Genomic DNA, 13,170 nt, shown 5'->3' with positions numbered 1-13,170 from the left:
TACATATGATCAAGCGCACACTAAAGGAATGCTATGTACATTTTTATTTTCTTATTAAAAATTGGAATTGTATTATACTTGCATCTTTTGATTATTTCTAATGTGTAAAAAAAGCTTAAATTGTTAAATGAGAAAGCTACAGAATATGTCAAGTTTATCCGATTGTCAGAATAATCGATTACTAAAATAATTGTTAGTTGCAGACACATAAGACACACAACTGATGATGAGAAAATAAAACAAGTCAAGTAGCTGAAATGATCGAGTATTTAGACACCCTGATGTTCTCCAAATTGTTCTGAGACCTGCATGAAAATTTAATCAAGAACTGGTGACAGAATCCAGAGTTTATAAAAAAAAAACAGCCCTCACAGAATTCCTGATTTTTGACTTATTTTAAACAAAACATCCTTCATTTCTTGCTTTTGAAGTGATTTTAAATAAACAAACCTCTTCTTCAAATGGTCTGTGGAGGTCAAATTCTGTTGGTGAATCTCTGTCCTCGTCAGCCTTCTTTAAATCTTCAGGAACGGATTTCTGTCGCTTCACTTCTGAAAGCAAGGAGACAAAAAAACCCCCAAACAAACCAAAACCATATTAACATAAATAAATCTACATTGATATTTTACAGGAACACTTGTATTGGTTATCCAGAGTTCTGTCTTTCATTAAAGGCAAAACTTACATTTTCTTGGAGGTGTGGTCTGCTTTCACAATCCAGAGTAAAAATACAATAGTTTCACTGGTTTGATTTTCACAAACATGTGGTATTAACAGTTACAAAGCAGAAAACAGCGCGATGACTGTCACTGTCACATGACCAAGCCAATACTACATAACCAACCTCCTCCTCCAGAAACATAAAGACAAGAAGATGGAAATAAATATCATTTTTTGATATAGGCCAGTTTTATTTATCAGACCGATTCCGATGTGTTTAAAAACAACAAATATTGGCCGGTAGCAATATTAGTGCCGATATATTGTGTGTCCCTAGAACTGCAAACAGGACGTTTTTTTTTTATTTAACCTTCATTTTACCAGAATTAAAACCTCTTTTTCAAGGGAGTCCTGGCCAAGAGGCAGCAACAAATATGATACAAAAAATACACCGCCAAAAGAAAATGTCAAGTTTTAAAACAAACCCAGCTGCATTGTCATTGAATCAGCTTCAAGAATTTTTAGTTTAGATTTAAACAACTAAACTAGATGAATTCAGTCAACCTAAAAGTTTCTTGTAACAAGTTCCAAGAGGAGGGAGCAGATATGGTCTAGTCCAATCCTGGAAAACATTCATTCTTGTTCTCTTAATAGAACTGATTTATTCAGAGGTCATGAATGACTTATTCAAGTAATAGACAACATTAAACAAGAGAATTGGAGCATGGTGCCAAATTACCAACCTACTAATGGGAAATTTTGTTTTCAACACTAAACTGGAAGTGAACTGGCCTCCCTTGCTAACTACAGAGGTGTGTGTCTGAGTTACACTGTCCTCACCCGGTCTATTCTCCACATACTGACTGAAGGACTTCAGTTGAGTCTTCCTCACAGCGGAATCCTTGCTGAAGACGACGGGACTCCGAAGCCTCTCCGTGGCTCTGCGTAGACGCTCGGCCCGCAGCTCCTCAGCGTTGTTCTGAGACAGACAGAATACACAACCTACTTCACAACCTTCATCACAATACGACACCTGCGTGAGAACAAGACATGAAAGAGTGACTCTTAGGTCTGCTTCAGACATTTTTATCAAATACTGGTCCAAAGTAGCTCATTTTAACCATTTACACACCTACAACAAGAGCAGCAGATAAAACTGGTAGAAGACGTGTCAAACTGAAGGCCCAGGGGCCAAATCCAACCTGCTGTAGCTTTTTATGTGGCCCTCTAGACTCCAAATTACATCAATAAGTGCCTTCACTTTTTTGCAAAACTGCGAAATTCACACAAAAAAATCTACCTTTTTTCAGATTTTACTGCTGTTTTTTTTTTTTTTTTTAAATCAAAATTGGCCAAAAACATCGTGGTTAAGTGACTGCTACTGCTGCCTCAGCCTTACTTGATGTCAAGTTGTAGTCCGTGATCAATACTTCGATTAGTAAAAAGTCACATTTAACGTCCTACATTAGTCTAAATGTTGTAAAAAACATCCTTACAAATAGTTCTAAATTAGCAAAATCTGATTTTGACTGCAAAAAAACACAAAAACAATCAAGAAATTCTGGATTGACTGAAAAGGTATTCAATTATTATTTCATTTTAAGGAACACTTCTTGAATGCTGAAGCAAAGAGCCGTTTATTGATATTTTAACAGTTTAATGGGTTTTTATCATTAGATTCTGACACAATCGGCCCTTTAAGAACATTCATATTTTTGACATGGCCCAAAATTAAAATGAGTTTGACACCCCTGGTATAGAAGCTTCATTATAATTTGTTAGTATGTGCAGCTCTAAAAAAAACCACACACACACAAACAAGTGCATTCATTCTGTGTCTCACTCATGAGCAAGACAAAAAGGAGGCAATTAACTTGACTTTCAACAAAACCTCAAGCCAGAAAATATATTCAGATTATGCAAAATGCCAAAAAAAAAAAAAAAAGCTGCTATTGTTTTCAAAGTGAGCACATGTTAAAAAGCTACACGCTCCCTCTATCAGGACTGGTATGCAGAAACGCTTTATTACCGACACTCCCGAGTATGCCAAGCCGAGTGGAAAAAGAAACCGACTTCGGGTCGAGATTGACGTCGCGGCAACGTTAATAAGACGGCGAAACGTGTAATAAAGTCGACAATTAGGGCAAACACGTTCCACCGCTTGAGACGGAGGGAGATAGTGAAGCAGGGTGTGCGGGAGCGGGGGACGGCTGATAGAGGCGGCACGGGAAAATGGGGAAACGGGGCGTAGACGAGGAGTTGCTAGAGCGTCTTCACATTATTGACTCTGAAAAACAAAGTCAGCAATTAGCCTGTTCGCACTTTGTTTTGTTTATTAGGCTGTCAGCTTCCGCTAGCCTCTTAAAACCTTGTGTCAAATTGAGAAAAATTTATTTATGAAGTGCTTTGGGCTTTTATACAAAAAGGCCAATTAAATATTTTAAAACAGGACAAGAGCTGGGATATGTGGAAGCACTGATGTCCTTGAGTGTGCTTTTGCGTGAAGGGGTGTGCATGTGTGAGTGTTTGGATGCACATACACTCATGGAAGCTCACAGAGCTAGTGAGTATTATTTAAATTTACTGAAGGGCATAAAAAGTAAAGAGCAAGAAGATCTCAAAGCTGAAGGTTCTCAGATGATGTCTCCCAACTCAGTAACAGAATGTAGGAGTACTTTGTGTTTGTAGCTTTCAGGAAGCATGGATCTGGTGACAAACCATTCAAAGTTGTTTTGAATGGTTCTGACAAACCATTCAAAGTTGTTTTGAATGGTTCTGACACCAGACACACCAGTGGTGTCTTAGGGTTAGGTAAAACTTTAGCTCCGTAAATGCGAAAGCTCTCCACCAACACAATGTGTAGCAGAAGCTAAAGCTAAAGCGCTAACTTCATTTCAAATTACATCTGCCCTTGAACGACTACAATCCTCGAGCACCAATTTAGCTCTGACAACATATTTTACATGTTTAATGTCTCTGATGTTTACTTTCATGTTATTCTATACTGTCCATGTTTTATTATGTTCCTGTATATTTATTTGAAATAAAGTTATTGGTGGAGGGGGAAGGCAGAGCGAATGTGAGAAGAGGAAACAGAACAGCTGCATAAATAGTCTTCACCCACTTTAAAATGAGGGCACGGATAAAAAACGTCTACCTGAACTCTTAACACTCAATAAGTGAAACTTTAACACAGATGTTGAACTTTTTCAACTGAAAATGTACAAAACAGCCAAGTAAATCAGTGCTTAAAAACTTATCCAAAAAAGTTCACTTAGGGGAAGCTATGAGCAGTTTTTTTCTAACTAAGTAGTTAGCCTGACTCAATAAGCCTGCTAATTATACTGCTCTATAAACAGCAAAATGGCAAAAGTCATATTCTCCTCAATTGTCATGTTTTCTTAACTGTTAATCCCCTAATTTTATAAGACAGTGTATACAAATAATAAAATTTAGTCTATAAATTAGACCATGTCCATTTTGCTGTAAATGTTTGTTAATACTGTGACACTGTAAAACTGTGGTATTTTTACTCAAGACTGTCATACAGTAAGAATTTCAAACCCAATCCTTCTCTCTCCATTATGAGCATTTTAAAACCATCTTTTACCAGAAAAAAAGCAACGTTCAGCATTTCAGATCTTAATCTCGTTTAGAATCAAACTGCATAAAATCATGATCGAGTTTGTGTTTTACTCCCTGCGTGAACCGACTCCTGTAGGGTTTCAACTGTTCTTTTTCTTGAACTGATCTTGAAACTTTTATCACATTATGACATCTAAAATTTCAGAAGTAAAGCAGAAGACAACACAAAGACCCACAACCAGAGGTTGATTGAATAAATAATTCATAAGCTTGTATAAATAAAAGTTTAACTGGATGTGTCCTTATTTTTTTAATGAAGATTTACAAAACACATGTTTGTGCTACGCTAACATAAAACTGCAAGTCTTTGCACCATTTGCAGAGAATAATGCATTTAGCAAAAAAGTAAGAATCCTGAGGGAACTGATTACAGCCCAGAGGTTTCCTTACTATTAGCAGATGTATCACTTAACTGTTGCAAAGCTGTGACTTGTCGTTCGGTTGTTTATCTGCCGCCGCATTTCAACTAAAGGCGAAACCATCTCAATCACTAAATACCGAACACCTGCCCACTTGGCTACCCCTCTGTTTCCTTTTCACACTCTGGCACGAGCAGATATTGAGGTGTTTGCCCCTTCTTGCTTTCTTTCATTCTCCCTCCATCTCTTATCGCTGCTGCCATCACTGTGGTAAGCTGCAGCAGTGGTGATTCAGGGCTTTTAGTGCATGTGAGTCTGTAAATGTGCATGCAGGGGGCTGCGTGACTAATGTTGCAGTCTGCTGAGCGTCGCATGCCCTTATCGTGTGCTGCCGAGGCTGCGAATACACACAATCGGTAATGAGAGGGTCGGTGTGTGCTGGTGGGTGATGTTCTCGCAGGGCGCTACACCGGCCTGGAGGACTCTGTGGAGCCCCCAAACATCCCTCATTTTAAAATCACAAACATAATGCAAACTCGCAACTACTTTCAGAGAGATATCTTAGGACAACTGAAGAAAATGTAGACAGATTTAGGAAATGAGGCTTTTTTTCCCCATAGTTCAGTTCTTAACACTTTTTTCACCTTCACAGTCAAACGTGACAAAATTGGTTAGTTCAGTGTTCCTCCACCTTCCCGATTCTTTTATAATTATACACAGAGCAAACATTGCGTATCCTAACAGATTTTCAATGAAGATTTGTCTAAATTTTTTGTTGAAAAGTCTCCACATTAAAATGAGCAAATGGAAACCTTGCACATTTTGATAAATCAATCCATTTAATTGTTTCTGAATAATTTTAATCAAATAATTTAATCAATTGGGAGAATATTGGTTTGGCTCCGGCTAGCTCCCCAAGGTCAGAAACACGGGGGAATGTTTAGCCCAGTGTCACTTTAGCCATGCTCACTTAGTCTTTAAATTTTAAAGTAGTAGATGTTATTGCCAGCTGCTGATTCAGCATAGGTTTTGCAGCATTTCCCATTTGAATCTCAGACTGAAATTCTCTTCAAAACAGAACAAAATATATACGTTTAAAAAACAGTGCAGCTTTATAGGCTGCAGTAATATATTTTTTAATAGAAAGACTAATTAGGAATAATGTCTTTCAAAACTTACTCAAAAGTACAAAACTGAATAGAAATTCTGACATTTTAAGATTTAGATCATCATGAACTGTGTTAGTCATTAAATCTGTAGTGTAACAAGGTGCAAAAGCTTATTGTGCTGAACCTCTTTATTGCACTTGTAAATTTTATCTGTGCAGCTTGATATTGTTGGACACAAATTTGAACCATCCTAATTATGCTTCAGTTACTAGAACATGATTTTGTTTCATCACAGTTGTGACATAGTGAAATTTAATAACTAGGTAAGACAAGTGGGATTGACAGATTTAAAAAAAATGTCATAATGTCAGCACCAATGAAGCCATTTTTGAGATAAAAACAGGAGAAAAAGGTGCACCAAGTGATGGAGTTCCCAAACACACTACTGGCGACTAGAGGTCCAACATTTGGCATTTTTAGGTCGCATGCTTTAGCCCAGAACAAATCTTTGGCTGATTCTACTTCTGTGAGGGTCAAATGATTACATGCACACATATGCACTCTTCCAACCACAAAGCACTAAGCCGTTTAGGCTTTGAACACAAGAGGGTGTTTATGTGAATAGCTGATCAAAGACATCCCACACTGCCGTACACTCTGAGAGTTTAACTTGTTCTGACAGCGATGCATGCATTCGCTTTATTCTACTTGACATTCAAAATCAATTAAACAGATGTTCAGGCTGCCTGGCTGCCACGTTGACTCAATATTCTCATCAGAAGCCGTAGACGTAACTCTCCTCCACACCTGTCCCCACACACACGCCTAACAGTCTGGAAAGGTCGCAGTCAATAGAAGGGACGGCGACACATAAATGTTGAGCACTCAGATGCCACGTGTACGTTTGTCATGGCTTTAAACAGACATGAGAGGGATAAACTGTGGTCTTCCGTGAAGGTTCGACTGACAGACGAGTACAAAGGGTCAGCAGGCTGACAAACGGGGTCAATCTGGTCTAATTGATTGGACTGAACCTTTGAGGGTGCCTAGAGTAGGAGGAAAAAAAACAAAAAAAGACAAAACAGAGAGAGAGTTTGGGGGGAAAAAAAAGGCACTCAGTGTGTGTCGGTACCTCCAATCCTGCAGGGCTGAGCGGTGAGGATGAGGAGGCGGTTGGGGAGGATGAGGACGACGTGGAGGAAGGAGATGAAGGGGAAGTGACTCCTCTTCCACTGGCCTCTGTCAGCTTCTTCAGTTTCAGATCCACATGCTTGCTGTTTGTGCCTGAGAGAGAAGCAAGAGCATAAGAACATGGAAGAGCCATAACTGACCCAAGATACGTCAAAACGTCTTACAACGGAGCATTTCATACAGTTCTGATCAACTTAATTAACTACACTAATGTCAAATTAACTGGGTGCTTTTATGATTTCTTTCATTGGTTGTTTCTGCAGGATGCGTTCATCCTGGTCCTGGATGAACGCAGCCAATAAACAACTTCAATAATTTTGAGAAACAAAGCTTTCTCTAGTTGTTAGTCAATAAAAAAATTTGCATAAAGGCTGAAATGTATACAAACACTACCACTAATATCTTAATAAACATCCATTAGATAATTGCAGATCATTTACACTGGTTTCATAGCCATGAACAATGTTCTGGCATAATTCTGGTTCAATATTTCACTATTTGTCTGGCAAAGTTCATTTGAATTAGGGATGCACTGACAAACTGGCCCATGTTTCCTTAATTGTGGAAAATTGGTCGATACGAATCAGTTTTACATGTAAGTAACGGTTTGAAAATCAGTCACCGTTCCCCTTCACTCTGTCGTGAGAGAGGACTTACAGGACAGAATAGTCGCCCCACTGTAGAAAACTTAGTGACTTCGCCAAACATTTATCAACTTTAAAGAAAAAAAAGAAATATCGGTATCGCCCAAATCGGCATGTCAGGCTTTTTAAAGACTGGTGTTTGACCAGGGGACTGCAGTCGGTGCACGCCTAATTTAAATTTCTTCACTTCCTGGCATGAACAAATCTTTTCATAATAGTCAATACATTTTTACAGTGTTGAGGTCTGAGTCATTCCAGATGCTTAATGTTAGTCTGTTTATACAGGTGTTTGTATCGTAACCATATAGATGCTAATTTAAGGTTAAAGTTAAAAAGCACTGCTTCAATTTTTCATCAACTTTGTCAAATGCACCAGTACTAAAGGAAGCAAAACTGAAACACAGCATGATGCTCTAACATTGTACTTAATAAAAAATAGCATCCTAAAGTCTCGTCTCCAAAAATATGTGCTACTTTGGCTAAATGGCTCGTATTTGTCTCCTCTGCATAGGAATGCAGCTACAAATATCAGTCAAGTATCAGGTCACTTGTCTTTATTTTAATGACACTAACTTGTTGGGTACTGTGGAATAAACAAGAAAGAAGAGAACCCTTTAACTCTCCTGGGAAGACTGTCTTAACTTTCTTCCAAAAGTGCATTTGTGAGGTCAAACATTGATGTTAGAAGAGAAAACCTGCTCTCTAGTTCAAAACAAAGATGTTTCATTTTCTTGATTTGTTGTGTGGAAGCTTTTCCACACAAAACTCGATCATCAAAACCACTTTGTGTGCTGTGCGCGGTTGTGTTGGAAGAGGAAGATGCCATCTCAAAGGTGGTTCCACAAAATTGGGAGCATGAAATTGCCCAAAATTTATTTGTATGCTGAAGAGTTAAGCGTTCCCTTTGCTGGAACTATTGGGGGGTAATTTAAACTCATGATCATTTTTTAAGAGCATTTTCAAGTCATCTGTTGAAAATGGCATGAGTATGTATGGCAAGTTTGCCCTCTGGAAGCTCTATCAACTTTAACTTTGTAAACATGTAACTCTGGAACTGACATTTAAAATATCCTAAATAAAACTCAACAACCAAAAAACAATAAATAAAATGGAAATCAAAAACATACACAACCAAAACCATAAATAAAATAGATTATGAAGTTCATTTACTCCACGTCTTAGACTCTTTTTAAATCCACCTATCAATATATATATTTTTTGCTTTATTCTGTCTTGTGCGTTTCCTTCTCTCTGCCTCGGTGTGTGCATGTGCGTGTGCATGTGTGTGTCTGCCAGCGGCTGCATACAGCTCTATTTTCCAGGGACTGGTAACCACAGCTCCCCTGCCAGGCCAGACCACTGCATTGAAGAAGATGAAAGAACAGGAGGGCAACCGTTTCATGTGTCATCTCCCTGTGTGTAGCCATCAAACACACCCACACGCACAGCAACATGCATGTATAAAGATACCAAATATAGACACACACTCTTGAACTTTGTCATATCACACAAAACACAGCTAAAACACGTGCAAAATTCAAATAATCTCCGCTGCATTTAGGGAGTTAATATAGACTGATTAAAGGGCGGCATCAGACGCTTTAAAGCTACGTTCGCAACCACAGATTTTCTTTTAAAAACATTACCAACAAAGACAACAATAATGAAGAAAAGCAAAAGATAATGCACTTCAAACGGTAGAGAAAGCATTTGTTTGTTTTCATGTCTGTTTTGTCGTGTCCCTCACGGTACTCTAACCTATCGCACATCGACAGGAAAATGAAGGCGGTAAACAGAATGAATTAATTACAAAAAAAATAAAATAAAGCAATTAGTTTACCTCTGAAGATTTGGCCAAATGTTTTCCTGGAGATATTTTTTATTTTGGAGAAACTTTTCAGTTTAATGATCAAAAGTTTGGGAAGTTTGTTGATGAAACAAACAACAAACTTGAATGTTTAGAAGTATTTTCTTTCCGAGTTAGTGTATTTTTAATCATCAGAAAAAGTTTGTCCTTGCATAGTTTAGAAGAACAAAACATAGCAACTCTAAATGATTAGTATGAATTCATGATAGAGGTGAAGTTTGACCTGGGAAAGTGAATAAGTTAGAAGAACGAATGAATCACGCAGCATCAGCCATTAGTTTTACCCAGAGAGGTTAGCTCAGAGGCGGGGTTAGTAAGCTCCAGGCGCCCCCGCAGGGTGGATGTGGTCGGAAGGGCCTCCTGTGGAAGCTGGTTAGTAGCAGCCAAGGCAGCATCAGCAGAATCACCATCACCAAAGTGGAGCTGTTCTTCCTCTTCCCTACTCTGCTCCTCATCCTCACTCTTTTCACCGTCCACATCGTCTTCCTCAAAGCTTCTCAACCTGCCCAAAGCATCTGTGGATGCAAAGTTAGAGAAAACAAATGGGCAGAAGCAAATGAAGAGGAAAAAGGAGGAGAGAATGTAGGGTTAAGTGTAGTCATGGCAATGAGGAGGGTGGTGGTTAAGGAGAATGAAAGGGAAGAGAAGAGAAAGACAGTATTTGATTAGGTTGTATTAGCATCAGCCTGTGATCGTACTGCCTGAGTTATTGATCCGAAAACTCAACTGTTCAGCACATGTAGTTACATGTAGTACATTCATGGCCACTGTGAGAAGCTGTCCGGTTTGCATGTGGTGTTATTTCATATAGGGCTTGACAGTAAATCAATATAGATATGTATCATGATAAACATGTGATCAATATCAATAGATGATATGTCTGATAGAATATCCAATCATTTCGCTTAATTCCGAATCACAAAGTATTCTGGGAGATGTAGGCAGATGAAAAGATTTAGCTGCTCAAACTCTCACCTCTAAGCAATATGGGTGGCACCAACTAACTCCTCACTCTTTGGTTACCTAGCAACAACCAGTTCAGTAACTTGCTAAGTAGCAATTTCATTTTGTGCCGCTGTGCCAAGCTGTGTAAAAATAAAATGTAGTCACATGGAGTGAAAATTGCGGCAGTATTTCAGAGATTTAAAACAAAAACACTAATCAATAATTATCGATGGACTGATATGAAATGCTTATATTGTGATACGTTTCTCACCCATATTGTCCAGTCCTATTTTTACAGTTCTTAAATCTCCTCCAAGGTAAACTTATTTTGTGCATATACATTTTTTCCCCACATGAAATGTGACGTGAAGTTGCCTTAAAGAATTAAAATTTTACTGTGCATGTCTGGGGTGTCCTGATACAACGTTCAGTTTGATATACCGATAATGCAGCTCAAAGTATCGGCCGATACTAACATGACTCGATACGATATCAGCACGAATTCTAAATAGTTTTATCACTTATTTGTAGTGTTATTATTCAAACAGAGATCAGTAGTAAATAGTAGGTACAAAAACAACATACCCATTTATCTTTAACTAATCGGTCTGCATTTGGGATACAAGTACTGCTGGACAGAAATCCTGGGCCGGACTAAATGCTAGAGTGGAGCATTTAGTTCAGCACGCTTCTATCTGAGAAATTTAGGTGCACGCCAACATAATTGATACCCATGATTTTGGCTGATAGACCGATAGCCGATATCTATATCATATCTGAACACCCATAGTGTATGGTATTTATGTATTATGATGTTATGTACAGAAGAATTACAAATAATAAGGCATACTACTGATCCTAGTTGAAGGGAAATTCATTCATATACTCCCCATTAACATATACAAATATATGGCTAAGTCAAAAGTTCAAGCTTATTCATCCTGGGCATAAAACCCACATTTTGTTTTTGGGCTCCTTTTACACTTCATTTTTTCAAGATTATATGGTAGTACAACTAAGTTTGCTGCATTTTTGTTCCACCCTGGTAAAAGAAAAGCTCAACTCTATCATTAAATGCCCTGAATGAATATGACATACTGTGTGCCAGAGAAGTCTTTATTGCATTAAGAGTTTAATGTATTTTTAATCTAAAAGAGCAAACCATTTAGTAAAACACCAATTTGTTTGAAAGCAATTAAGAATCTATGCCTCCGAGGGCTCTTTATCCAAAATTCAAACCTTGAAAACTCCAAAGTAAATTTCAAACATTTACGAGAATTTCCAGCACCCGAGCAAACAACGAACTCTCCAGTATAACGCTCAAACTAAATTAGTAAAGTCTAGCAGAGAGTCAAGTTTGTACCTCATGTCTGAGTAGGTTTGTGTGTTGGGGCAAAAAAAAAAAAAAAGAAAGAAAAAACTCTGGCACACAATGTGAAAATGAGAACTCTGTATAATTTCTCCCTCATTCAAAGATCTGTTGCTGGCCTTTCTTGTTCCAGATAAAAGAGGTGAGGCAAACAAAAAAACCTCAAAAACATGAAAGCACATATTCCATTAAGTCTCCTGAGGGGTTCGTTGGAAACAATGGTGTCTCCACATTAGGAACAAAACAAAAAGCATGTTAGGAGAAAGTCAAATGGAGACCTGTGCGGCGCTAGCTGCATGGATAACCCACCATGGATTAAAAACAAAACAATCAGTAAACAGTGTCAGACGTTGCAGCTCTCTCCTCTGCTATTTATTACTTGGAGGAGAGAAACACTAAGAACAAAGAGGGAAGGAGAGGGAGTCAAAATAACAGTATTTCCTGATTTTTCTTTTCTAATTTGCTAGCTGCGATGCGAAGCGTGCTAGCAAGCGCCATCCCTGCGTGGCTGGCTGAAGCCTAATTAATAGGGGGGGCCATGGTGATGGAGTTTGGAAAGTTTCTTTGCGGGCAGACTGTTGGAGGGGGCAGGCCGAGGTGCATTTAAAGGACTGTGAATGGTGATGAGGGGAGAGCGGCAGAGAGACGGAGAGAGTGGGGGCTAGGATTAGCCGTTCTGCTCGGCAGGCCTTGTGTATCACAGCCCACAGCGTTTCTCTTTCTTCCTCCTCTACGGTTCTGTTCTTTCCTCTGACTCCATTTTTAATGAGATCAACAATTAGTCCAATACAGAAATGCTGAGGGAGCAAATAAATCAAGTGTTATCTTCAGTTTGTCTCACAGTCTTTGTCCTTGGCTGTTTTTGCCCCCCCCTCTTGATGAGAGTTTATTAGCGTTGATTTTGGTGCTTCAACTTTATTTATTATTGCTTTCAGACTTATTGACCTAAAATAAATCTTACCTTGTAAATGATGCCTTGAAATTGGGCATCTTTATAAACTCCTGCTCTTTCTGAGACTCCATCTTCAGGAAGTCATCACATCATCACTACTAACACTTTAAAAACACTGAGCACTGAGCTGAGAAGTAGCTCATATAATGAGCTCAACAGATGTGCACTTCCTCCAGATGTTTGCTAATTTCTACTGTCTAGTCTGAAGGAGCCGAGTGCATTACTGACTGTGTCTCAGTGTGGATTCCCTAGAGCATGCTTAAGGGCTCTGCATGGTTGGGCATGTTGAAAATCATTTTCTAATTTTTTGCCCCACACTGTATGCAAAAATATTGTGTGGTTGGTCAGAATTTTGTTGGTCAGTGCTACTCACCTTCCAGAAGTCAGTTTTTCAGTAACCGAGCAGGATGGATAGCTTGAATTTGTCTT

General features: G+C 38.6%; 1 protein-coding gene across 1 annotated transcript in view; it reads right to left on the bottom strand.

Annotated features, from left to right (window-relative positions):
- The window catches only part of ehbp1 (EH domain binding protein 1), a 159,071-nt gene that overhangs the window by 44,974 nt on the left and 100,927 nt on the right, over positions 1-13,170 (bottom strand). Inside the window, exons 18-21 of the mRNA XM_017309054.1 lie at positions 9,760-9,990; positions 6,906-7,057; positions 1,501-1,639; positions 451-551 (exon numbers count right to left, since the gene is read on the bottom strand). Coding sequence (XP_017164543.1) covers positions 451-551; positions 1,501-1,639; positions 6,906-7,057; positions 9,760-9,990 — 623 coding nt within the window. The remainder of the gene's footprint in view (positions 1-450; positions 552-1,500; positions 1,640-6,905; positions 7,058-9,759; positions 9,991-13,170) is intronic.

This window comes from Poecilia reticulata, linkage group LG15, assembly GCF_000633615.1.
Source record: "Poecilia reticulata strain Guanapo linkage group LG15, Guppy_female_1.0+MT, whole genome shotgun sequence".
NCBI lineage: Eukaryota > Metazoa > Chordata > Actinopteri > Cyprinodontiformes > Poeciliidae > Poecilia > Poecilia reticulata.
The sequence above is the reverse complement of the archived record's forward strand: the minus strand, read 5'-3'. Positions and strand labels throughout refer to the sequence as shown.